General features: G+C 47.2%; 1 protein-coding gene across 4 annotated transcripts in view; it reads left to right on the top strand.

Moving 5' to 3' along the window:
- GRID1 (glutamate ionotropic receptor delta type subunit 1) overlaps nt 1-23546 on the top strand; it is a 777975-nt gene that overhangs the window by 501548 nt on the left and 252881 nt on the right. For all 4 annotated transcript variants that reach the window (XM_063607779.1, XM_034931017.3, XM_034931018.3 and 1 more), the window contains 3 exons: nt 2169-2339; nt 15123-15284; nt 16698-16817. In XM_063607779.1, the coding sequence (XP_063463849.1) occupies nt 2169-2339; nt 15123-15284; nt 16698-16817 (453 nt within the window). The remainder of the gene's footprint in view (nt 1-2168; nt 2340-15122; nt 15285-16697; nt 16818-23546) is intronic.

Here is a 23546-nt window from a genome sequence, read left to right as displayed (position 1 = left end):
TTCAGTAGAATACCCAGTTTAGTACCCATAAAACCATTATGTTTTTCACTGTCAGTACAGCATTCAAGAAATTCTGTGAGATATTCAACACTTTATTATAAAATAGGCTTTCTGTTGGGTGAGTTTGCCCAACTGTAGGCTAACGTGAGCATTCTGAGCAAGGCTAAGCTGCGATGTTCGTCGGCTAGGGGGATTAAATGCATTTTTTATTTATGATATTTTCAACGTATGATGGGTTTGTCAGGATGTAAGCCCATCTTAAGTTGAGGGGCGTCTGTATGTGTTAGTTTCCATTTTTGTTGTAGTTCCCATGTTGCACACAGCTACAGAGAAGGGTGCTCTCTTCTCTGCTCTCTCCTCCTCCAGTTTTGTTCCTCTCTAATCCTCTCTCCCTACCACAGTCAGAGATTTTCAAAAATGTAAATCTATGGCTTGTTTGAGCCCAGATCCTTTCAAGAGCTCCTTGTTTCCCTTAATATTAGCATTTTGTGGGGTGTACTGACCCTCTGTTCTCCCATCTGGCCCTGAATGGGGCTCTAGCCCTGCCACTGACCACTGTTCCCTCTGCCCCATAAGCATTCCCTGCAGGGAGCCAGTCGCTCTGTCCCTCCCCAGGTCATCTAAGGCTTTAGCATTTCACACTTCCTGCTGCCTCTACCCTCTACCTGGAACAGGGAGCCATTGGCAGCTCCCTCCACCTTCCTTCCACAGCACCACCAACTCCTCAACTGCAACCCTGCCCTGCCTACCAGCGGCACTTTGGCTAGCAAGTTCCTCCTCCAGAACTTGTTAGCCAGAAACAAAATCTGTATTAGTCAGGGTTCTCTAGAGGGATAGGACTAATAGGATAGAAGTATATATGAAAGGGAGTTTATTAAGGAGTATTGGCTCACACGATCACAAGGTGAAGTTCCACAATAGGCTGTCTGCAAACTGAGGAGCCAGTCTGAGTCCCAAAACCTCAAAAGTAGGGAAGCCACAGTGCAGCCTTCAGCCTGTGGCCGAACGCCTGAGAGCCGCTGGAAAATCGCTGGTGTAAGTACAAGAGTCCAAAAGCTGAAGAACTTGGAGTCTGATGTTCACAGGCAGGAAGCATCCAGCACGGGAGAAAGATGGAGGTTGGAAGACTCAGCAAGTCTGCTCTTTCCAGCTTCTTCTGCCTGCTTTATTCTAGCTAGGCTGGCAGCTGATTAGATGTTGCCCACTGAGATTGAGGGCGGGTCTGCCTCTCCCAGACCACTGACTCAAATGTTAAAATCCTTTGGCAACACCCTCACAGACACACCCAGGAACAATACTTTGCATCCTTCAATCCAATCAAGTTGATACTCAATATTAACCATCACAAGTCCACCCCTTGTCAGATTCCTCATGGAAGCCCTGTTCTGGAAAGAGCTCCTGTGGTCTCCTCCCCCTGCTATTTCTATGCTCCACAGTGGATCATACCAGGATGGGATGTTGTGAGCACTAAATGAGCTAATGTGAGCAAAGGGCTTTTTGTAGTCAATATAGACAGCACATAGGTTTCCTTAGCCCTGGAACTTGGCATAATCCATCCTAGGATGCCCATGAGATTTATGGGACAGGATAGGGCCTGATTTTTTCCTGGCTGCATCCACAGTGCTTAGTACAGAACAAACTTCAGAGATATAGGTAGATTTTGTGGAATGAATAGTGAATAAATGAATGGATATATTCTCAAAATTCATATGCAAATATTTTGTAAAATGAATGTAATTCTAGAAGAATTCATGGAAACTCATTGTATATTGATCAACTATGGCAGAAAAACCCAGCTTTCCCTGTCAGAATCAGGTAGGTGACTCCCAAAAGGAAAGTTAGCCTTTCTGTCTTGCTAATGTCTACCATGACCTTTTACGGCATTGGTTCCTAAAAGCTTCACACCTGTGGAAACCAGTGCACCAGTGGTTTAGCCTCAAACGTCTTTTTCTAGCCTTCAGGGAAAATGTTGACTAATCTTGTTTGCCTCTAAGGGATAGCAAGTATTATTTGTGAATAAGCAACTAATGAACTGTGTGACCTGGGCCCAATCCCTTGCCCTCTTTGGCATCAGCTTTTCAGGCTGCTGGCCTAGACGCCTCCTGATAGGTCTCTTGCAGAGATAGTTCATGAGTGGATGGTAAGCATGGGCCTGGTTGTTTTTCTAGGAAATCAGTGACCCGGAGATCCTGGATCTGGTCCATAGTGCCCTTGGAAGGATGACCGTGGTCCGGCAAATCTTTCCGTCTGCAAAGGACAATCAGAAATGCATGAGGAACAACCACCGCATCTCCTCCCTGCTCTGCGACCCCCAGGAAGGCTACCTCCAGATGCTGCAGGTCAGTGCTCAGCCTCTTCTCCCCAGTCCCCTCCACCAAGAGTCTCACCCACACCCTTGGCCAAGGGAGACATGTGGGGGCCTCCTATTGCCACCAACTTCAATTACTAGAGCTCTGTCATTTGTTGAAATTGAAACCGGTTGACTGGGCAGTGTCTCTGAACAGCACTAGCAGGCAATTATGCCTGTTGTCAGCAGACAGGGCTTATTGGCTCACCGGGTGTCTCTGGTATTTAAAAGTCACATGCATAGAGGGTAAAGAGATTCCTGTCTCTTATGTCTCTGTGATGACTTCTTTGTGGGAATGTGTTCATCTGGCAGGGCTGGGGATGGAGTCTTCTTTGGGAAGTGATCATTTTGAACCTGTTTTAGGTTCTTGTTAATATAGACACGACCCTTGCAAAGCAAGATGGGACTATCCCAGCACATTGGCTGAGTGCTGAGGCTTGGGTCACCCAGGACACTGTTGGATGCTCAGCTGAGCAGGGAGGGGCAGGACAGCAGGACCATAACATGGAACCCCACCTGCATGGTTCCTTCCAAGGCCCAGAGGTACCAAGTGTTTCTGGTCAGTCCTTCAACCCTAAGTATGTGCAATCGGCACTAGCTTGTCTTGGGCCTTGGAATACGATGGAGAGCTATGTGCCTAGTGTAAGAGGTGGTTTCTCTCTGGGTGTTTGGGAGCAACAGGGAAGTAGTGTGGAGAGTACCCACTGGCAGCCTCAAATCCACTTCTAGGTTAGGAATGTGGTGCCTCAGAAAACTTTCACTGATGCTTAGTGAGAGCACCAGGACAGAAGGAAATTTCTTCCACTTGGGTTTGTGGAAATTGCCCAGAAGTTTGTACATGTGATATGCTTGCCATTCAGCATTTGAAACTAGTTCCACCATCTTTACCCAGCCAGGCATGAGGGTTAGAAATTGGGGTTGCAGAACAGAGACGGCTGTATCTGTCACCTGAGTATCAGCCCCACCCCATAACATTTTGCTCTCACTGTATCAGGGGCCGCACATTTTGTGGAAGGGAATTTTTGGAATCTTGAGTAGGGTGTGGACATGTGTCAAATTTGCCAAAGGAATGAATCTACTCTATAATCTCATATGTGGAGAGAAAAAGGAAACATGCCTCAATGGATGGTAAACATGAGAAATGTGTTCTTGGTTGAGGTGGAAACACAGCAGACATTGATTTTAGCTGGAATAATCCCCATTCCACTAGTGTCTGTGCTCCAGGGAGCCCACCAGAGTGTCTGGGGTCTTTCTAAGGCGGTGGAGGGGTGGCCAAGAGAGTGGACCCATGGTCCCCGCAGCACTCATGGACTCAAGAGCCCTGGACACCTGAGTCAGAGTGAAAGGCAAGAGTTTACGTTGAGATACTGCTGGTTTATTCTGCCTTCCTGTATGTGGAGTCTGGAAGAAATGGCGAAGGCCAAGTAAGTTCCTCTCACTGTGCCTCTGTAGTCCTGATTCCCAGCCTCCATGTGGGTGGAAATGGCCTTAAACAATGGGGCTCAGGGAGTGTGTGCCCATTCCCACCCAGTGCAGTGGGAGAGGGGAATCCCTTTGCTCTCTGTGGGGCCAGACTCTGTGAGGGTCTCGCTCCCTGCAGGGTCTTTCTAGCTTCTCTCTCCCTTGAAGGGCTTCCTCCCTCCCCAAATACATGGCACCCTTGCCTCATATGCCCTAAATCATTCTCTAGGTCTTAGTTAAACTGCACTCAGTCTCCTTGAAGAACAAAGATGGGGCCACTTTCCATGGCACAGAAGTGTCTGCAAAGGTTAGAGCAGGGGAAAGAAGAAAGTGCTTCTTGTTGAGGCCTGTGATGCCCCCTTTTGCTGTGGGTGAAAGGCGCAGGTGGGCCCTTTGGTTGCATATCAGACACATTGGATGCAAAAAGTCTTTTCACTGGAGGAGAGAGAAAGAGAGACTGAGGGGTTCAAAGGGGAATGTAGCTGAGGGCCTACTTAAATGACACGTGCCCATGGAGAGGAGAAACAAAGGCGCAGCTCCCAGATATGTGGCCGGACATCATCAAATGAGGTAAATGCAGTGTCAGATCCAGGAACCCTGGGACACTATGCCTCCCTCTGTTCCTGCTGAGACCCAGGCATTGCATAAAGAGCAAAGCTGAAGTGCAACACTGCAGGAATCTTGTAGTAATAGCAGCAACAGTAAAAGAGGAATCACGTCACCTGGGTTCATATCCGGATAACTCTAGTTACTAGCCAATTATTTCATTATTAGTATTTGTTTATCATTCTGCGCCTCAGTTCCCTCCTCTCTAAAATGGGGATTAGAATATTATCCCCCAGAGTCATAATTAAAATTAAATCGGAGAACATACGGAAAGCATTCAGTTCAGAGCTGGCTATTAGCAGTACAGGTTGAGTATCTCTAATATGAAAATCCGAAATCTGAAGTACTCTGAAATCTGAAATTTTTGAGTGCCAAAATGACACTAAAAAAAGTGCTCATTGGGGTATTTCAGATTTTGCATTTTTGGATTAAGGATGCTCAACTGGAATTGGAATATAATGCAAATATTTCAAAATCTGAAAAAAAAATCCCAAATAAAAACACTTCTTGTCCTAAGCATTTCAGATATGGGATACTTATCCTATTATCATCATTACTGAGGAGGTGGACAGGTACATTCAGGGCTTCCATGGAAAGGGTGAACATAGCCTTTTTTTTTTTTTTGGTGTGATTTAGTCTACCTATCTCCAAGCATGCTTTTTAAAGGCATCACTGCAGGTGGGAGGGCAGTTTCTATCTTTCCAGCCCCTTATCACAGGCTTTGTGTACCACTTACTGTCCACATCTCTCCCATGGGTACTCAATCATAGCTTCCTTGCTTGGGTGATGAGAGGCTTTGTATTTTAGGCTCATGTAGTTCTTTATACAAGGCCACAAGACCCTGCTCATTGAAGACCCTTGATAAGGAATTAAAGGATGAATCTATTAAGAATGCAGGTCTCAGTACAAGTTAAACTGACCCTAGATGCCTCTCTCTCTCTCTCTCTCTCTATATATATATATATATATATGTATATATGTAAAACACTTTATTAAAGGAATCTCTGTCTCCATTTGTTGCATCTGCTTCCTTGCAAGGCAGTATCATGAGAGGAAAATGTGGATTTATTTATTCATCCTGCCCAACAACTACTTGGGCAGCTTTTAGATTCATCTCATTTACAAGCCATTGCCTTCCAGTTTCCTCCATAGCTATTACCAGTTCTTTCTTTCTTAATGACAGTGTGGAAGGCAAACTAATTTCTACTAGCCTCTAGCTGTGAGATTTATCGAGAAGACTCCAACATGTTTAGAACAACTCAAGGAAAAAAAAATTATGTCATGGATTATTAACTTTGTCTTGATGAAATTAGTGAAGATCCTTTTGGAAATGGAGCTCTCCAGTCCATCTTTCTTCCCCCCCACCAAATGGCTGCTTTTGGGAAGATCATTCTGGTTTAGAAGTTTCTGGGAGGACCAAGAAGAACAGGGAATTTTTGCAAGAGTATCCATCCCTTGGCTTCTCTATTGAGCTGGCCTCAGAAACTCTGTCATCCTCTATGAGGCTTGTGGTCAGGGCTTTCTGTGCTCTAAAGCCAACCAAGAACTATTATAGCAAATCAGTTTGGTTCCTATTTAGCAGAAAGAAAGTCCCTTGGAAGAAAAATACCTAAATATGTGACCCCTAGTGCTCCAAAATCTTTGCATTTGCCAGCATGCAGCACTGTTGTTTATTTTTCCCCACAAAGCACTGTCTTATTTGTGTGTTTCTGATTCTTGTTTCCTTGACAAGTTAGTTTAGGACTTGTCTGACTCAGCCAGTAATAAAAGTGATAACCAGTCCCTCAGAACCCTGAGACTTTGCTAAGATTTCACAGACATCTTTGCTCAGAGGAGAATCTGTAACGTACTCTGTCTCTGGAACTGTACTGCCCTGTGACATCAGGGCTGCAATTGAAGTAAGAGGCGTATTATCACATAGCCATCCCCCCATTTATATTCAAATGTGTTTCTAAGGGGTGACAGGCAAATGATGTAAACTGTGTTGTGTGGTCACTGTGGAACCGGATCCCTGAATTAAGCTTTGGGGGCTAATGTGGTATTACCATAAAATGCTCCCTCAGGTTGAAATTTCTCTTCTTTGTGCATTTTAAAATTGTCGAATGGCTTGATTGAATCATTCCTCCTCTGTGCTGCACACACTCTATTAGAGGATTTCAACCCCTCTCCCTCTAACATCCCTATTTTTTAGGGTTTTCTGTACTCTTCCATGGCTAAAAGGTTTTTGTCAATCTGTTGGTAGAAGCCTGTCCTCTGGAGCTTCACTGAGCCTCCCCATACCAGCTACCTTGGATTTCATGTCACTTTCAATGGTTTACTTAGCCCTAAAAACCCATATGGGAGCATTTAACATGGAGAGTGGGGAAGGCTTTGTTGGAGACAATTGCGCAGGTGTTCTCCTTGGCTGCAACTGGCTGCTATTCTGGCTGCAGGCGGCCATGTGTGCATTTGGAGCCCAGGAAGCCTTGGGTGTGGACAGATAGCCCTCTGCACTCTTCACACCGTCGCCTCAGATTCAGCAGTGAGCAGAGCTCCCTGCATCCACTGTGCCCTCTGTTACCATCTGCTTCCTCCTGAGGCTTGGCTGTGATGCCCTCTCCCAGGACAGCTGGACTGGCAGCAGTTTGGCAGAGACTACACCTGGCATGGATTTCTCAAGCTGTGACATCTGGGTGTCAACTTGTCCTCCCCGCTGGTACCTCTGTCAGCTGCTTGTCTAACTTTTCTGGCCAACCACAACCTGTCTGAGGATTTGGTCAGAGGTCAGTTCCTGCTGTTTGCCTCTGTGATGTCTCCCTGAACAGTCCCCTTTGCTTGATTAATGACAGAGGGAAGAGAAAACTGGGTTCTTCAGAAGCCTGGAGGAAATGCAGCCTTTCTTAATGAAAACATTTTCTACACTTCCAGCTTTGGTGTTGGGAGGATAATGGTCTGGTTCTGACCCTGGCCTGTGATTCATCTTCCTTCTCCTCCAAGAATGATTTTTACCTTGATAATGTGGATGCACAACAATTCCCTGGGCCCCAGAGCATAACAAATACTAGGCTGGAATACCCTAATAAAACGTGACTGAAGTCTCAGATTTACTACAGAGAAGGCATGTGTTGCTGCCAGGAGGGCAGACAGCCTGGCCACCCGGCAGGCACACCCTCCTGTCCTCCAGGGGCCTCTCCCCCACTGATGGGGGCAGAGGTCTTAGCTGGATCGACCTGGGAGCCTGCAGCACTCCTGAGGAGCTCAACACACTTCATGGGGGGTTTATATGCTCATTATCTCTGGTCCTGATCCTGCTTCCAGGGACTCAATAACTGACCAGAACACCTGAGCTTCCAATGTGCCTGCCTCTACCCTGCCCAGTGCTTGCCCAGGTGGAAAGTCAGTGCCTTCCTGGTTTCAACAAGACAACAAATTCCCTTCTGCACAAGATATCCACTATGGTCTGAATGTTTGTATCCCTCCAAAATTTCCATGTCGAAACTTAATCCCCAAGGTGACAGTATTAGGAGGTGGGACCTTTGGGAGGTGATGAGGGTGGAGCCCTCATAAATGTGATTCATGCCCTTATAAGGGGCTGAAGAGACCAGAGTTCTCCTCTTCCACTCTGCCAGGGCAAGATGAGAAAGCACCACTTATGAGCCAAAAAGCACATCCTCACCAGACACAGAATCTGTAGGCACCTTGATCTTGTACTTGCCAGGCTTCAGAATGGTGAGAAGTTAAGTTTTTGTTGCTTATAAGCCACCCAGTCTATGTTTTTTTGTTACAGTGACCTGAGTGGACTAAGGCAGCCTTCACGTCTCCTCAGGAGCCTCAGAGCCCAGAGCCGGTGTTGTACGCCATGGGGAGTTGGGTGGGGCATTTGCATTGTAGCTGCTTAAGCAGGATTCAGCCTTCGAAGCCACTCCGCACTGGGGAATGTGCAGTGTTTCTGAGCACTGCTTCCCTGCCCCCAGTGCTCCATTATCTCCTCGTCTTGCTTGCTTCCCTGCCCTCCCTCCATTTCCTCCCTCTGGGTCTTGATTCCTTATTTTCTCATGAAGATCAATTTAACAGTCTCACTGGTGGCCTTTGCTCCTGCTGCCACAAGGTATTTTCCTAAATAAAATATAGTTACTGATGTAATAGAAATTCTGGTAATAACTTTTTTAAAAAATCTATTTTTCCATCCCTGGTCCTCAGTCAACTTCTTGTGACTCATCTCTAATTATCCAGCAGCCGCGAGTGTCCATCTGGGTCTCTCAAGAGCTGCAAGCCCCCAGCAAGAGCTCACGGCTGAGTTCTCTCCTGCTTCCCAGAGATGCCTCCTACCTTTCCCATTATCTTTCTGAGGACCCACCTCCTGCATGGGTAACTGATGTTGGAAATTTATACCTTGCCAGGATCCTGCTATCTCAGGGAAATGCATAGCCTGGGATTCTGGTGGGAGATGGCCAATTCTACATTTATTCACACAGAGCTCCCATCTCTTTCCCCAGCAGCCTCTATCCACCACCACTTGTCTTCTAAGAAGAGGCATCTTTTTTGCAAATGCCTTGACATCTCTTTAACTTTATGTTTCTAAGAACATGTTTAGAACTGTTATTCAACTTTCAGTAATTGCATAAATACCCATTTATGCATTTGTTATGCATTTCTTCTTATGTTAGACCTTTCATAAATGTTCCTTCCTAATTCTTATAAACCTCTCAAAATTGGGAATTTTAATTTCCACGTTGTAGCAGGTCCTGATTAGGGAAACTGGCATGTGCACAGGCTCAGAGGCCTGAGAGAGCAGGGGAAGAGTTCATTGTGCCTGGGGCAAGGGGTGAGAGGCAAGAAGTTGGGAAGTAACTTGGAGGGGACAACAGCGACTGGGGCTCTGCCCTTGGTGATGTGATGTGGAAGACGTGTATCTGAGAAAGGCAACTCTGTGCAGTGTGGAAAGGGAGGATCTGAGGCTGGAGACAGGTTAACCAGTGGTTACCATCTCCCTAGGGAACATTAAGGGCACCTGAACTCCACCCCCAAAATGGGAGGTGACCATTGAGTCCTCACTCAATTGAGTCCTCATCTGGAAGCTTCCCCAGGACTGAAACCCCTGAGCTGGTCAGAGGGTGGAGTGCAGAGCACGTGCCTTCTATGGATGCTGGACTGCAGCTGGCCTTTGTTCCAGCCATACCCTGCCTGCCTTCCCCACCTCCCCTGCACACCTCGCTGATCTCATTGCAGAATCCACTGTGCCAAAGGCTCCCGTGGCTGAGCCAGCCTTGCTATGTGAATGTCTGGCTTTTGACTGCAGCAGGCCACACTGTCTCCCTCTCAGGAACCAGAGTCAGGGTATTATAAAGCTTCCCCCTCCACCCTCCACCACACAACACACACTCTCTGAGCCTTCCTGTGTTGGTACCTTTTATGAAACATCCTAGGGGCAGAGAAGTGGCCTTTCCCTTAAAGGGCAGCCCTGCAACACCTCAGATCATGTAGCCCTGAAAGGTGTGGCTCAGACCCTGGGGGCTGTGGCAGCTGTGGCTGTGCTGCTGGGGCCTGGAGGAGGCCAGGGACATGTACACGGGTGCTCAGGTGAGCAGATTTCAGGTGGGACTGGGAATTAATATTCAGTGCTGATTCTTGCTTGATCTCTGACCCTCAAGCTATAGGAGTCAGACATGATCCCTTTGTGCCTTTGGAAGGCTTTAGGGACCCAAGGGGCTTTGTGGGAGAGAATGAGTGGTGTTGGAGGATACAAATTCATTTTCACAGTAGTCCTCATGTTCTGCATCCAGACTGGTGCTGACCCCAGCTTCTGGGGACATCCCTGGAGGAGCTCTCAGCTCATACATATTGAAATCTGGAAGCTGCATAGATATTTTATTTGCCTCTTCTATTCATTTCTGTCTCTGCTCTCTCTAAAGATGAAGATGCATGCAAAGATCTTAGAATAGTACTTGGCACACAGGGGTATTACCATCTGCATTCCACAGGTGGGTAAATCAGGGCTGCCACATTGTACCTCTTCAGGGGCCCAGATCACACTGTATTTTATTGTTATCAAGATAAGTCTCAGAGTGTTCAACAGCTTGTTCAACATCACTCAGCAAATGGATGCTAGTGGAGATCTACTTCACTCGTTCAATCAACATTTATTGAGTGCTTGCTGTATCCATGCACTACTGTAGAGACCTGGGGTCCGGCAGTGAGCAAAGCTGGTCCAGGCTGGAATGAATCCAAAGCTGTTGCTGATCCTATTAGACCACTTGCCTAAGCTGCAACCCTAGTGTGAGAGTCGTACTGTATGGCAATTAGTGAGATGAATTTGCCGTAAATCTCTGGAGTGGCTAAATGAAACCATCCAGTCCCTCTTCCAGCTCTCTCCTCACTTATAATAGAGCCCATGAGCTCCCAGGAAGGCCTCAAGCCCTTTTCCTGGCTTCTGTCTGGCCTTGACTTCACTCCCTCTAGCATCTCTGACCTGGCTCCAGGTATTTTGCTTTGCAGCCAGGTCTCTCCTCTGCCATGCCCATGGCCTTGACACTTTGACCTCTCTTTTGCTTCTCAAATTTACTCTTACCTGGAATGCTTTTTTGGTTCCTGGAATTTTATGCTGCAGTGTTCCTAGGTCACCCACAGCCCTGGGCTCCTGCTTGCATGGGGATGAGGGTTTAAATAGTGACAGCATCTGCTTGCTTGCCTTACCTTTGCTAATGGACTCTGTACTGTGCATAACCTACAATATGAGGGAGGGAGGCAAGGACTTCTCCAAGCCGGGCCTCATTCTCTGCACCTGTGGCCTGTGACTCCAGCCTGGGCTGTTGGCCCCTGGTGGTCAATGACAAGTGAGCATCCATGCATCTGGGAGCCTCTCTCCTTCCAGACTTCCTTCTCAGGGGCTTGGCATGACCAACCCTGACACTGATATCCAGCCATCTTCCCTGAGGAAAGGCTTCTTTTATGTTTATCAGGCTCTGGAGAGGGCCCCAAGCATAAACTGCCTTTCTACCATCTACTTGTGATTTTTTTCATCCAAGAATCCCTTCTCTGAATAGGTTGTGAGGTTAGGGCCTTTCCTACCCTCCGCATCCCCACCAGTGAACTGTCAGCTAAAGTCAGTTTGCACAAAGTAGGTCATCTCAGTGAGGATGCTGAGGTTGGAGAGAAGATGGGGGAGCCACAGATTATTACTGCAGTGTTAGATTATGCCCAAGGCAGGGAGAAACAACATCTTACCAGGGAAGAGTTAGGAGTAAGTGGAGTAGATGGAAACAGCTCCATGGGAAGATCAAGAAGATGTTTTGAGGAGGTTTTAGACAAGAACAAATTGCTGTTTGAACAAAGGAGGCTCTGTCCAAAGTCAAAGTTGGAGGGATAAAATCTCTTTTATCTGCTATCCATTTTCTATAATTTCTCTTTTTTGTAAAACATGGTTAGTGTATGCCTTCTGAGAAAATCCATCCATCCATCAATCACTCCGTGCATCCATCCATCCATCCATCCATCCATCCATCCATCCATCCATCCATCACTTCATCACTCCATCCACCCATCCATCCATCCATCCATCCCTCCATCCATCACTTCATCCATCCATCCATTTACCTATACATCTACACACTCATCTATCCTTCCATTTGTGCATACATGTGTCTACCATGTGTTCGGCCATGAAACATACATTAAGCACCAGCTATGTGCTTTGATTGGTGCTGAGTTCTAGAGATAGTACTTAAAGAGCTCAAAGTTTGCTGAGATAAACACATTCATGAGCTGGCAACATATATAATGGAAGAGGGGTACATCTAGGGTGATATGTGGGCAGTGGGAAGGCCTGCCTATCTATGCCTGGAAAAGAGCATTGCTCAAGCCTGTTCCCATGAACTGGGATGTATTCACCCTTCCAAGCAGACATACTTGTGGGAAGACTGAGGGCTTCCTTTGGCCTTTCTGAGTCATGTCCTGCTTTTTCCTCTTTGTTCAAGACCTCTCTGCATTCATACATTTGTTGAGTACCTTAATTGATTGTGAATAGAAGTGCTGAAGTGAAAGGGAGATTCCACTGGGTTCTGGTCAGAGCCACAGATGAGCTGGTGCTGTGGACTCTGCCCTGATGTGTGAGTGTGTGGATGGGTGGGAGTAGGGTCAAAGAGACCTGGCTGGTTAAATAGCATCAGCTATCAGTTGGTGGCTGGTAGACCCTTGAATGTCTTGAGAAGAGAAATCTTCCCATCGTTAAGGATTCTCAGCTTCAAGTTATTCTCTTGGGAAAAGAAAGAAAAAAACAACAAACCAATTCTAAATGGCTTATATTCCTTATAACAACATCTCCATCATGGGTTTGTTTTCCAGAGGGGAGGAAGACTCATCAACACATGCAGTGGTGGGGGCTCCTGAGGGCTGGGGAGTTGACAGCAACAAAGAGTGAATTAGTCCTGCTCATTGAGGAAATGCTCCTCTAGGCCTCAAGTGGCTGAGGGCACAGTTCTGTCATGGTGTTCCCTGTGCAGTGAGGGGGTGAGCTCCCAGTGGGTGGTGGTACTTAGTTTTCCCTCTGCTGTCAAGTAAGCTCTTGTGTGCTGCAGGCCCCTGAAGAAGGTCAGCCCAGGCACTGACCTTCTACTCCCCCTCAGCTCAAGGCTCTTGCTTTAGCACACTCTTGACACCTCTGCAACATCTGGCCATCCTCCACCTACCTGTTACACCTACAGAATGCAGAGGCCCTAGGCATGCAGCCCACAATGGTCAGAGCTGGGGGAGAGGACAGTGGCAGACAGGACAGTGGCAGACAGGACAGAGCTCTTCAGCAATGGTCTGTGCACAAGGATACCTACAGGGGAGGCAGTCAGCTCTGCCTGGATGTGACATGCTGGCAATGGCCCTTGAGGGCTAGACAGGCATGACAGGGCAGATGTTTGTGATGCCTTACACCTCCTATTGGCTCATCTCAGACTTCAGCTTCAGTTGCTGGAGAGTTCGCGCCACCTAACTTCTGATCTAAGGTTCTGCTTTTGGAGCACCTGGACTAAGAAACATGAGGAAGTAAATTGCAGGCAGAGAACAAGGCACAGAGGTGTTGTGGTACAGGGACATATTGAGGAGAGTAGGGGTGAGGCTGGGGGAGGAGGGGTTCTTTTTGCAGCCCAAGGAGCCTATTTGATCTTCCCAGGAGTCCTGTGAGGCTGACATGATCTCCTATTTTTATCTGGTGATTTTGTTTTTCTAAAATATTTTTAGCAGACGACTTGCTGCTTAGGCGTTCAGAGAATGGTCCCCTTGACCCACTTTGGCTGAGGGTTGTTTGTGCAACAGTTATCAGTGGGGGGCCACAAACCTGACTGAGGGTGGACGCTACCTCGCCCTCACCCCCTTCCCTTCTCCTCCTCTTCTCCTTTGTGCTCCAATGTCCCCATGGAGGGCTGGGGTGGTGTGAAGGTGACATCCGAGAACAGGGCTGTCCTTCTCCCCCATTGGGCTCCCGCTGGGCCCCTGGGAGGGTGGGTGCTATTTTCTAGCTCCTCCACATCCAGATCGGGGTCTATAGCCACACTCAGGAGGCTGAGCCTGGCCTGCCCACCCTGGACCCCACACATGGGTTGGGCCCCGATGCTGTAGTGTCGTTCTTCACACTTCTACCCTAGATTCTCAGTCATGGCCTTGCTCTCCAGAGCACTGAGACAGGGATGTGTCTCCTCTACCACTGAGCTCACATCAGACAACTAAGCAGAAGGGTGGTCCTCAGATGGGCACAGTTGCAAATCCCAAATGTGTTCCCTGGGTGGCAGTGACTCCACTGCAGAGCAGGCACCAGAATCCTCATCTCTTGTTACCACCGTCCTCGCTGTTACCTCGTCACTCAGGCCACCATTCACCCTAGGCGTGTCCGGTGACCAGAGTGGTCTTTCTGAGGCCCAGGTCTGATCTCCAGCTTCCTGTACACTGACCCAACAAAGGCGTCCTTCTCCCTACAGTCACCTCTGTTGCTATTCCTCCTTAGTAAGTCCCTAAGTCTTTGCAGGGCTCAATCCCTGCTTCTCTCTTGATCCTGCTCCCTCTGTATTGTACCCATTGACACAGTCGTCTTGAACTGCTTTCAGTTCCTTTAACCCAAGGATCCGCCAGCGGTGGCCGATAGAGCAAATCCAGTATATTGCCTCTTTTGGAAAATAATGTTTTATTGCACATGGCAGCACCCATATGTTTATATATTGTCTATGGCTGCTTTCAAGTTATAACAGTAGGGTTGAGCAGTTGAAAAAGAGACTACTAAGCCCAAAATCTTTATGAGCTGGTCCTTTACAAAAAACTCTGGTGGACTGTGCTATACCTGGCCCTGTCTCTTGACACCTTCATGCCCTTGCAAATGCTGTGCCCTCCCTTTATCCTACTAATCCTTCAACGCTGAGCTTTCTGCTTATCCTTCCCTCCATCCTCCCTTACCTGAGTAGGTAACTTACCTGTGTGCACATCTCAATCAGCTACAGATAAGGGTTCTCCTTGTTGATATACAGATGCACATCCCACTCTAGTTCCTGAGGCAGGGCAAGGTCTTATTCCACTCAGGACTCTAGAAGCTGGCTGGGTTTTTGAAAGTACACCTAAAAGCCGAGGATCTTGGCATAGATACTGGGCACCACAGCTTAATGTTGGCATCCTGCATTCCTCCTCCTTTCTGTGGGTTTCTCCAAAGCTCTCTAGAAATGCACCTGTGGAAAGGGTTTCACTGCCTCTGTCTTTGCAGATCTCCAACCTCTATCTGTATGACAGTGTTCTGATGCTGGCCAACGCCTTTCACAGGAAGCTGGAGGACCGGAAGTGGCATAGCATGGCGAGCCTCAACTGCATACGGAAATCCACTAAGCCATGGAATGGTGGGAGGTCCATGCTGGATACCATCAAAAAGGTACGTGTGAGGGGGCACCCCCAACCTGGGCAAAGACAGGCCCCTTCTTATACCTCCACTGTGTTCCCCTCTAGCAGCTGGCCTGAAGCTAGGCTCTGTGTGGCTGCCCCAGTAGGCCCCTCCCCATTCCTCTCTCCTTGTCACTCTTCCTGTCCCAGCGTCTGCAGGCCAAGTGAGCTGTGGTCCATGAATACATACTATCATTACTGTCTTCAATTTAATATAAGAACTTCTGAGAGGTTAAGCAACTTGCCCTTGGCTGCAAGTAGGTATGAAATGGAGGCAGCTGCCTATCCCGTGTCTGCAAGGTACCCCTCTATGCAGAACACCACTCCCCAAGAAACGAGTGCACCTGTATGTGTGCTTGTGATGTATCTCATGTGCTGAGGAGGGATACTGAATTATAAAGCTGGATTTGAAGTGAATTGAGTAATCTATGGATGATTTGTTAGAGTGAATTCACTTTTAGAGGCTTCAAAAGAGCATTTAGGGAAATCCATAGCGTTAGGAATTTAGTCACAATGAATTGCATGTGGTTTCAGTAGCAGGGAACATGCTTTAGTGTAGGTGAGAATCTACTACAGCCCAGGGCAGAGCCAGGGCCCCTTCTGGGCCAGGTGTTTCTGGGACTCTGTAGGGTCACAGGGACTATGAGAGATAAATCTTGATGAGAATCTCACCCTGGGCTTGGAGAGAGAAAGGGGCTCACCATGGCTCCCTCAGCCTCCTGCTGCCTCCTTCTCCTGTGAAGCCCACTGAGCCAGTAGAGAGAGGCATGGAGACCACAGCCAGTCTGTGCTGGATGCTGTGCTTTGCACATATTTTCTCCTTTAGTCTTTGTGGGTTCTATGATGTGGAGCTAATTAACTTCAGGCCAAAGCTGGGAGATGGGCAATGTGCCCAAGGTGGCACAGGTGGCAAAGCCAGGATCCAAGCTAGGGATCTTGCTATGCCCTCCAATGCACATGTTTGCTGCCCTGCAACTTACCATCATGTGTCTGATATGTCACCTGTTGACCTTTGAATTTTCTCTTGGGTTAGGCTAAGGTGAGCCCCTGGAACTGATTGCAAGGGGAGGACTAAGCTTCAAGAGGGCAGGAACAAAAGCTACCAATGTTTAATCTCATGGCTAGCATGGTGCCTGGCACATAGCAGGGACTCTAAGCATACAGATGGTATGAATGACAGGTGCAAGCCTTAGGGATTTCTCCCATAAGCAAATGTCCTAGAAAGTACTGATCCTACTCTGAGGGCCTAGGACCACCAGCCCATCTTGTCCTCATTACAGCCTGTCCATGGTCTCAAAACTGATTGCTCCCTTCTTGGTGACCACTTCCTTGCTCCTCTTAGCCTTTGGGACTCCATCCTCTACCTTAACCAGATTTTCCAATGGGTTTTTCTCCTCTTCTGCAGGGCCACATCACTGGCCTCACTGGGGTGATGGAGTTTCGGGAGGACAGTTCGAATCCCTATGTCCAGTTTGAAATCCTTGGCACTACCTATAGTGAGACTTTTGGCAAAGACATGCGCAAGGTAAGCCTCAGGCTCCCTATCTTCCAATCTTCCTGCTATGGTGCCACCGAAGACAGCAACAGCTACAGGGTCCCTGAGCTCCCAGCAACTGTTAACTAGCACAGATATCCTCCCTCCTAGTCTCTCTCTGCTGATGCTACCATTGGCTGGTGTTTATAGGGCATGCTAGGGAGTAGGTGCAGAGAGGTTTCCAAACAGAAATTGCCTCTAATGGAGTCTCTTTGAGTAGAGCAGGGGTACCTGGTATCAACTGGGTCCTACTGCTTGGATCAGGGGGCTGCATGGAGGCTATAAAGGACAATGTGTTTTCTCAGAGCAGTGAAATCAGCCCGATCACAGGGACAAGTGTGAATTGTGGTTGAGGCAGGAGGCAGAGGTTACAGCCTGAGTGTCCTCCAGATCCAGGAGTGAAACAAGGCCACACACAGAAAATGGAGCTGCAAGGAGGGTGGAAATTGGAAAATGCCAGAGGCCAGCGGAAAGATAAATGAGAGACAGAGGAGTTGAACAACTCAGACTGAGGTTTGGCTTTTTTATTTGGTGCTGGTGCTGGTGCAGGTGGCAGCCTGGGTCTTCCCAGTGATACTTTTCCTCTTCTTCCACCTCTTATGGGTGATAGAGAACAGTTTTCAGGACTGTGGATAGTGGAGAGTGGCCTTTTATCCAGGGTGGGGATCCCCAAAGTTAAGTGGACTCATGACACAAAGAGTCTAACAGGGCTAGGACAAAGAGGCCGACATGGCAAGTAAGGGCTTAGAACAATTATCCAAGTGAAGGACCTTGGATGTGGTCACTGTGAGCCAATGTGGAGCTGATGGTGGGTATCCTGGTGTGGTCAGTGGCTGGCTGTCCTGGGCCAGCCCAACTCTACTGGCTTGGATGCACTTCCAGAAATAGCCTGTACAGGAGAGGCCAGAGATGGGACTACTCATGGTGTAGATGGGCCACAGCGGCTTGGTCTTCTCCGGAAATAATGAAAGCATTGACCGATTAGCATGTACTCAGGCACAGCCTCATGTATTCACAGACATGCTCACACACACACACGTACACACTTCACATACTTCGAAGGAAGATATCTCTGCTAATGATGGTGCCTGGAGCATGAAGGACAGTCCTCACAAGTAATGAGCTCTCAGCAGGGGCTGGATAAGCCCTCAGCAAAGAGCCCTCTAGCCTGATGTCACCATTGGCTAGAAGCAGTGGAGGGAGAGGCAAGGGCTAAGTGATGTTGGGGTACTGAGAATCTGGGTGGGGGAATTCTTTGGTTTTGCTCCTGAGGGCCAGGGTAGAAAGATGCATGTGTGGACTGGTGGAGGGTGTGAGAGCTGGGGAACAGGGAGGGAGCCGTGTAGAGCTCATCAGTGAAGATGGGGCAGAAGACAAGCTCCCCAGGGAGAGACTGGGATGGCCTGGGTCCATGTGTGATGTGGGGGGACGGTGCGGGGGATTTTTAGCCCACTCTGATGGAGGAGAGAGTCATGGATTGGTCATATAAATAATTGAAGTTTCAGTAATTTGTTGTGACACAATATCTGACATACATGGCTTGATGGCATTTTGGAGCTCAGAGGTTTGTTGGTGGCATCCTAGAGGGAGTCGGCTAGCAACTATTCTGTGACTTCCCGTGTAGGGCCAGGGTGTGACCTGCAATGTCCAGGAAGCCAGGGCTGGCCTATGATGTCTGTTAGGAATGCCCAAAGCTGTGAGACTTGGTGAGGGGATGGGCATGAGTGGTCAGCATTGGTCTGGGTCATGACCACAAGAGATATGGGCTTGCATTGGGATTCCCACCAGGTAAGGAGGGCTCTTTCAATCACTCTGGTGTGAAAAAGCTTGCCAAGTGTAGCTGGCTGCCAAAATAACTGTTCACATCGACCACGGTCCTGGCGCACTTGCCTTCATCCCCAAGTCTTATTTTGAAGTTAGGTCCTGCCTGCCAGCTCCTTCCGTCTCCCACCTACTTCTTTTGGTGGGAATGCCGGCTGTGGAGGTCCCTGCCTTGTCTCAAGCAGCTGACCCTCCAGTCCTGTGCCTGGCGCCAGGCTGGCCACCTCAGGTGCCTGAGAGAGGGGGAGGCACTATGTCCTCCACTTCCTGTTTCAGGTGTCTGGACCTTCCACGTTGCCAGGGCAACGCGCCTCAAAAACCCTGAAGCCAGTGGGAGCTGGAATCTCTCAATATAAGAAGCTTTGAGCAGGAGGCCTGAATGTAATTGAGTTGGAAGGGAAGCTGATTTTCAAGTCGGCTTTATTTTAAAATGTATCTTTTTGTCATTTTAAAATCTGCCCTTAATAACTGCATATCCTAGTTGTTATCTGTCTGCCTAGCAGCTTATCGCTGCTAAGGGGAAGTTATCTGGAAAGCAGGGAGTGGGATTTACTGTAGCAAATGTTTGTGATTCAGGCCTAGGGTGCATTAAAGCAAGGCCAGGGGGTTTCAGATGAACCAAGGAGAAGGGATTAGGACCGTATCATGGGGGTAGGGCAGCATTTGGAGGCAGAGCTGAGTGGTAGTTTCGGGTGGGAGACGGGGCTGTGAAGGGTGGGGCTGGGAAATCGGGGTAACTTAAAAATAAAGGACATTCACATAAGGGAGAAAAAAATTGAGGATGGGTGGCAAATTTGAGGGTAGGGTCCTGAGCCACACCAAAACAGTGCCAAGATCAGTCATCTAAGGAGTGCCCAAGGTCAGAGTCCAAGGAGTCGCAGCTCTCTTGGCCATGCAAGGTACACAGCTGCTAGAGGAGCCGACTGGGCAGACTCCTAGATCCTGTGATGCTGGGCAGGGGCAGCATTCCCTGCAAAGATTATATATGTCATATATGAACAAAACGAGACACAGACAAAGCAGTTTCTTTAAGACTTAAACCAAGAGGAATCATTTAAATTAAGTAGCAAGATATTTTCTTAAATACCCTGGAGGGAAATCTCAGGGACGGTGAGTCACCCAGACATTTTAGATTAAGTGGCATCAAGAGACTGTAGATTACTCAGCCCCTTCATTGGAGGGAAGGAGTGGGTGATCGCCTTTCACTGCAGGGTGCTGGACAAATACTAATTCAATTATCTCATCCAGGAAGTGCGTTTTTAGTGAATGAGCTTTGTATGGAAAAATCAAAGGTCTATATCATCAGCTTGCTGTGTAACTACAAGCAAAATATTAATTGTCTGTTTTGTACTTGGAGCTGTCCAGCATGGGTGTGCCACCAGGGGAAAGGTTTGCTGGAAACTCTTCCAGCTCTCACAGGCATTGGCCTGACATTTGTCTTGGGGGTGGGGGGTGGTATATGCTTCTTTTATCCTATTGGTGTCATGTTTTTTTCAGGGCTCAGAACTGTAACAGGACCTCCACAAATTTCTACTTGGCTTTGTTTCTCTTTGTTCAGACAGGAATCTCCAAAAGAGGATTCCATGAACGTGTCCATGTAAATGTCCTTAGCTCATGATTGAGCTCTGACAGATCTGTCAGGGGCACCTGTAGTTACGTTTCCAAAGGTGGTGTGTGTGGGAAGCTGCTGGGTGTAGGGAGCGGGCAGGAACTGTTAAGCATCCACAGTATCCAAAAGTGCATTGTACGTATGTTGTCTCATTGACCCGGGCCTTTGCTTTGCTCCTGGCTCTGCCTCTCCTGAGTTTTTGCACAACTTCCCTTTTCTGAACCTTTGTTTCTTCAGAGGAAAGTTATAGGTAATATGAGCCTAATTATTGGATGGAGGGGTCAGTCAGTGTAATGACACTGTGCAGCACTTGGCAGTGAGAGCATGCTCATATGGCACAGGGCATCAGCTTTGGGCAAATGGGACTGTGTGTTTTCTCTGAGCGTGTGTATCTCAGACTCCACAAGAGCAGAGAGGCACAGGAAGGCCTAAAACACAGCCTCCAGCCTGACAGTGCCCTAGACTATAGCTCCAAAGCCAAGGCCAGAGATGGGAGGCTCCCTCTTGCAGCCTTGAGCTGGTGCAGCTGGGATCACTCAGCCCTGTGTGCCAGGGCAGTGCCAAACTCCCCTTCTATGCCTGGCAGCAGATGTCCACTCCATGTAAAGACCAAGGGCTGAGAGGGATCTGCGGAACTTCACCTCTGATAAGATTTTATTTTCAGGGCTGTTTTGGTGTTGGTGTAATCATTGTAAGAAGAAAAACATGGTTCTTTTTTTTCCTCCACAAGCATGACTTGCCTGGATAGGAGCACTAGTTATAGCCCAGAGGAAACATTTCTCCATGACCTGATTGCTGAAGCTGTTCACCTTTCTCCATCCTAATGGCACTGGTGTAGGCAACTCATTCTCTTCCACTAACTCCAGGTCCCTTGTGCAGGAAAACCCTGGGAGAATTGCCAACTGCTCGCAGGCCCTTTGAACCTCATTTTCCGTGGGTGGCATCCACCCGATTCAGTGGCTCAGTGGAGGGCAGCAGCTGTCCTTGGGCAGGAGGATGGGGGAGGTAGGCAGGAGCATCTGGACAGCCTGTGGCTTTGTTTTATGCCTTGCATGCTGGATGAGGGAGACCCTGATGTGGTGTGAGACAACACAGCTGTTTTCTTCTCCTTTCTAGAATCAAGTTAGGACCAAGAGAGGCTGAAGGAGTATTTTGTCCAGGGGGTCAAGCTTTACTCTGGCCCTACAAAGTCTGGTCAAGCAGGATCTTGCTGGGACCCAAATGTATTAAACAGTCATAGAAGCACATGTGCTGGTTGCAATAGGTGGGGAATTGGGGTCTGCACAGCTAAGTTTAGGAAACAGAGGCCCAGAGACTGGGGAGATGCATAGCACCAGCAAGCATGATGCTGTGCTGGGCTTGGAAGGCAGATTTCCTGGGAGTGAGGGGGCTTGGCAGAGGACCCAGAACATCATTTCTGAACTTGAGGCGATGCAGTTCTGTGACTCCCTGTCTCCTCTTCAGCTCACTTTCTGCTCCAACCTTCCCCAGCCAGCATTAGGGCATCACAGTCCCTTCCTGTTGGCTGGGAGCCTGCTGAATTGAAATTTCCACCACTGCCCTTGGCTCAGCCTCCCTGTTCCAGTGATTTCCCTGGGAAATGGAAGGGTCTCATTCTCCTTTACTAGTTTAAGACGCTTCTTCTAACTTCTCTGTCAATTTTGATTCTTCATAAAAGCTGGCTTTGGATGGGAATCAAATGCCCCCCTTGATGTTGCGTCCCTGGGAGAGCCTTGTGTCTGCTGATAATTCACTGAGTAATAACTGCTCTTTGTGCAGGGATTGCCACGCCATAGGACCCCAGTCCTCCCTGAGCTTGAAAGTGCATCATTAACATTCTCGTGCAGATCTGCTATGCAGTGTTACAAATTGCCCCAAATTCTCGGGTTCAGAAGTTGTAAGAGGTGAAGCCAGGTTGAAAAGGCTAACTCGTAATGAAGTAGAAGCTACCTTTACCTGGTGGCTCCAGCAGTTGGTGCTAGGAGCCTGGGAAGTGGGCACAGCAGTGAGGAGGGGGATATGGGTGGAGGTGGGGCTGGGAGGATCTAGTCTGAGGACTGTGCAGTGTCTCTATTAAGCTGCTCCCATAGAGACTTCCAGCTGTGCACAGTGAGTCGCAGAAGAGAAATAAACTTGAGTCTCTTCATGGATTAACATTCTTCCAGTGTATTTTCAAAGTAAAATGTCAACCGTTCTGAACCCTTGTGCAGAACTATTTTTGACAGAGCCGAGAACTGAAACAAACACTGCTGCTTCATCCCAGTAAAGGAATAAGGAAAAGATGCAATCAAGTATTTCATTTTAGGTAGTGTTTTTATCAATACATACCCATTAAGGGTAGAATGTTCAGAAAACACAGATAAATGAAAAGAAGAACGTAAAAGTCAGCTACAATCTTTAAACCAAGAATTAAATACTGTTAATGTTTCTGTTGTATTTTCTTGTTGTTTCTTCTCCCTTCATACATAGAGATCATGATATGTATATTTATCAAATTGCTCTTTATTGTAATACATTTTATATCCTGACCTTCCTACTAAATGTTATATTGGGAATATCTCCTCATTTCTTTAACTATGCTTTACAACTATGATTTTTTCAGTGGAAATACATTACTCAACTTACAGGCAGCCATCATTTATTTCATCTTCCTATCTGATGAATATTTAGGTATTTTCACCACATTATTATAGAATAGTGCTGTCATAAACATCTAAAATACATACAATTTTAATTATATCTATATTTATTTCCATACTATATTTTTTAAGAAGTAGAATGACCAGAACAAGAATAATACTTCTTTTAGGCTCCTGATGTACATGATACATATTTTCAAATTGATTATAGAAAGGCCTAATAACTTTCACATCCATGAGTAGTATATAAAGTCTATGTTATATCACATGCTAAAAAATATGGTTGATATATATTAAACATTTTTGCTAGCTTGGTAGCAAGATGAAAAAGTGATATACTAAATTTGCATTTCTTGTGAGATTGTACATTTTAAAGTATAATTATTGGTCATTTGTATTTCACATTTTTGTAAATTATACCTCAGGTTCTTTGCACATTGTAAACATATAATCTCTCTTTCAGAAAGGAATTGATAGTTATTTGTGTTCAACTATTTTGTTCCAATAAATAGTTTGCCTTTGAATTTAAAAATATTTTCACATACAGACGTTAAAAAATGTATGTGGTCAAATAATTAGATTATTCATTTGCATTTTTTTATATTTGTGTTTTTTAGGAACTTATACCCAATTCACAAAGTAGATACTGTT

This window comes from Pan paniscus, chromosome 8 (assembly GCF_029289425.2).
Source record: "Pan paniscus chromosome 8, NHGRI_mPanPan1-v2.0_pri, whole genome shotgun sequence".
In the NCBI taxonomy this organism is placed as follows: domain Eukaryota; kingdom Metazoa; phylum Chordata; class Mammalia; order Primates; family Hominidae; genus Pan; species Pan paniscus.
The sequence above is the reverse complement of the archived record's forward strand: the minus strand, read 5'-3'. Positions and strand labels throughout refer to the sequence as shown.